General features: G+C 36.7%; 1 protein-coding gene across 1 annotated transcript; it reads right to left on the bottom strand.

Annotated features, from left to right (window-relative positions):
* Positions 1-1,431: 1,431 nt before the first annotated feature.
* On the bottom strand, positions 1,432-2,355 carry LOC308639293 (olfactory receptor 5AK2-like; the record flags this gene model as incomplete). Its single annotated transcript, XM_081277491.1, has 1 exon — positions 1,432-2,355. The coding sequence occupies one exon, from the start codon at positions 2,353-2,355 to the stop codon at positions 1,432-1,434; it is 924 nt and encodes a 307-aa protein (XP_081133617.1).
* Positions 2,356-3,878: the final 1,523 nt, after the last annotated feature.

Below are 3,878 nucleotides of genomic sequence, written 5' to 3'. Positions count from 1 at the left end.
TTTCTAGTCTTAACATAGATTTAGTTTGAGTGTTTTCTCATATATACACACCATGGCAGGATAAATAATAGCTTGATCAAGGTGCCAGGTGAAAACTCTTTACTCTGGGAAGGAATCTACCACTGTGTGGTAAGTTGTGAAAATGACTGCAGGTGCTTTCCTTCATTACTTGCCCACCATTACGAAGCCGGGTCCTGTCTGTGTACTAAAGCTTTCCTGCCAAATAATCTTTCATTGACTCAAAGATCTCTTACCCTATGTTGAATTCCTATGGAGCTTCTGTAGTTTAATCTTATTTGTTTGAACAAAATGATTGTAAATGAATGATTACTGGCAAGAGTTCAGATACAACTCTTTCTAGGTTATCTCAGCTGGAGATAGAATAGAACTGTTATCCAGAGTTCCCTTTCCCAAGGAAAGAAAGTGATGAAATAGGAATAAAGAGGGTAACTGTTGACAGAAGGAACTGTTTCTAAGTAGTGTGGGAAGTAACAAATATAAGAATATTGTATAGAAGTGATAGCTTGAGTCACAAGATAATCTGTAAGAAGGAAATACATTTATTTCATATTCAGAGTTGTACAATCATTGCAACAGTATCTACAATGGACCTCACTATGGAAAATTTAGGGATCATTTTTAAAAGTAAAGGGAAATCAATAAAACTCCAATTTTAGTACCGACAATATTTAAGCAATTTTTATTTTTTCTAGACATTAAAATTATATCATGCTAAGTGAAATAAACCAATCCCACAAAACCAAAGTCCAAATGTTTTCTCTAACATGCAGCTGCTAATTCTCCATAAGGTGGAGAACACTAAGGAAGAATAGCGTTACCTTAGATGAAGTAGAGGGAATGATGGGAGGGGAAGGAAGGGGATGTGGGGATAGGAAAGATAGTAGAATGAAACTGACACTATTGCTGTATGTATATATGTGACTGCATGACCTATATGATTCTGCAACATGTACACTCAGAAAAATGAGAAATATTCCATTGATGTCTGATATATCAAAGTGCATAAATGCATTCTACTGTCATGTATAACTAATTAAAACAAATAAAAATAAAAAAGAAAGATTATGAAGCCCAATAAAGGGATTCTCAGGCTACTGGCAAAAAAAAGTATATTTGAAAAATTTTGAAATAATACTTTGTAAGTTTTATATACACTCCATTATATTTTTCACCATCTACATAAAACTTCTCTTTGAAGATTATATTTTTCAAATTATACCCCAGAGAAAATGAGTCTCAGGAGAGTTTGTAGAACATTCCCCACATTCTAGCATCTTAGGTGTTGATAGGGTAACCTGGATTTAAGAACTGAACATGTTCACACACTTTCAATTTGTAAATCATTAAAGGGCAGTAACATGTTTCCACTGCATGCTTTGATGTGCTGAATTGGAACAATTTGGGTCTACCCTAAAAGAGCTTTTTGGCCACCACTTTTAAAACTTCTTTCACCTCCTTGTTTCTCAGGCTGTAGATCAGGGGGTTCAACATGGGAATGACAATGCCATAAAATACAGAGGCCACTTTCATATTCTCCTGGGCATTCTCAGAATAAGGCTGTAAGTACATGTAAGCAAGGGTGCCATAGAAAATGGTGACCGCTGTCAGGTGGGAGGCACAGGTGGTCTTCTTCCTCCCTGCAGTAGAAGACATCTTCAGGATGGTGGTCAGGATGTAAATGTAGGACAAGGTGACGACCAACACAGTGAAGGTCAAGTTAAATCCCACAAACACAGTAAGTACCAGGATGTTGATGTCAATGTTGGAGCATGATAGCATGAGAATTGGGGGAACATCACAGAAAAAGTGATTGATGCTGTTGGACCGACAGAAGGACAGTGAAAATGTAAAACCCATTTGTACAGAGGCATTTATTGATCCCATGAGGTATGAACCAGCTACCATTTGGATGCAGACTGTCTGAGACATGATGATGGAATAGTGAAGAGGCTTACAGATGGCTACATAACGGTCAACCGCCATCGCTGCCAGGAGGTAGCAGTCACTGGTCGCAAAGGTTGCATAGACCAGTAATTGCATTAAGCATCCACCAAATGATATGGACTTGTTTTCTGTGATGAAGTTTTGCAGCATCTTGGGAGTGATAGCTGTTGTGTAGCAGATGTCAACAAAGGCCAGATGTTGTAGGAAAAAGTACATGGGTGTTTGGAGTCTGGCATCTGTCCTGATGAGTAGGATCATTCCAGTATTCCCCACCGTGGACGTCACGTAGATCATGAGAAACATAATGAAGAAGATGATCTGAAACTGACGTTGGGCACCAAATCCCAGAAGGTAGAATTCAGTCACTTCAGTGCCATTTCCTTGTGTCATGGTTACCAAAAACCTGCAGAGGAACAGAATCACAACAAGACAAAAAATCTGTGATTGCTTCCAGTTTATGTTACGTTTTTGACTTTGATCTTCATGACAAACCCAATAAAGTTTACTGATTTCCAATTAATTGGAAAAATATTCTTGATTAAAAAGCCAGTTCATAAGTCGTATAATAGAATCATTAGTTATTTTTAAAATGAAGAATACTTCTTAGATAAATGTTGTCTTTTAATGTGTGGATCTAAAAAATGTAAATTAATATACTATTACCTTATGATAAAGAGTTTTCTGTGTTTTATAAGGCAATATCAAAATTTGATTTCAAACTTTTTTCCTGCCTATAGTTTTCCTCAAACAGTTATTATTTACTCATGTAATTTTAGTTCAAGCTCTGGAGTAATGAATCCTGGACCCTTGGTATGGCAAAAATTGGCTGCTGCCCATCTATACATGACTTTCCAGATAGGACCAGACATAAACCACATTTCCAATCAACTTGCTCTTGTGTGGTCATGATGTGATGTTCTACCCAAGTGTGGACAAAATTAATGCATGCTACATCTAGGCCTGAACCAACTCTCTCAACCTATTTCTAAAGAAATGGGAACCATATGACTTTTGTACCTTTTCTTTTTTATCTAGTAGCTGTATATTGACATTCAGGGCAATTTTGCAAGTCATGTTTTAGGGTGGCAAGATATTATATGGAAAAACAGATAAAAATATGAATTTCAGATAAATTTTAGTAGAAATGAGACCTAAATAGTACATGGAAATAGTAGAACATGAATTCTTGTTTATCTGAATTTCAAATTAACTGGGCATCCTGGATTTTTATTTCTTAAGTCTGATGGCCCTGTGTGGCTTATTGCAGTCTACCTTAGGCTGGATACGTGAATGACCATGCGGAACAGCGTCCCTGTCTTGGTCCTTTTGATGTTGTTATAGCAGAACAGTAGAGATTTGGTGATTTAAATAGAAAAAAATGGTATTTATTTGGCTCACAGTGCTGGAGGTTGGGAAGTCCAAGATTGAAGGACTGTATTAGGCATGGGCCTTCTGACCACACATCCTACAACCAAAGGAAGACAGGCAAGAGAGTTAAAGCAAGAGAGGGTCAAACCTGCTTTAATGAGAAATCTACTCTCTAGATAACTGACTCTCTACCCCCAGAACAACATTAATTCAGTTAAGGAACCTATTCACCTCTTATTAGACCTTACCTCCCAACTCTCTAGTGAATAATTGTCCAATATGTGAGCTCTGGGGAAAGCTTTGAATCAATATCATGCGCCTGCCCATAGCATGCTTCTTACTCTGGGTTTGATGTGATTGAGATTTCAGTTGTTTTATGTCAGGGGGATTTAGGTTTCTTTTTTCTTTACATTTTTTCCCTTTGCATCTATTCTTCTTATTTTTAATCATGTTTACTTCATTTATACAATGTAATAAAGATTTTTCTTATTAAAAGGTATAAATGAATAAAGATATAACAATACAAGTTTCTATCTAGAAGGTGG

Source organism: Spermophilus citellus, assembly GCF_964194105.1.
Source record: "Spermophilus citellus genome assembly, chromosome: 2".
NCBI classification, from domain to species: Eukaryota; Metazoa; Chordata; class Mammalia; order Rodentia; family Sciuridae; genus Spermophilus; species Spermophilus citellus.
The sequence above is the reverse complement of the archived record's forward strand: the minus strand, read 5'-3'. Positions and strand labels throughout refer to the sequence as shown.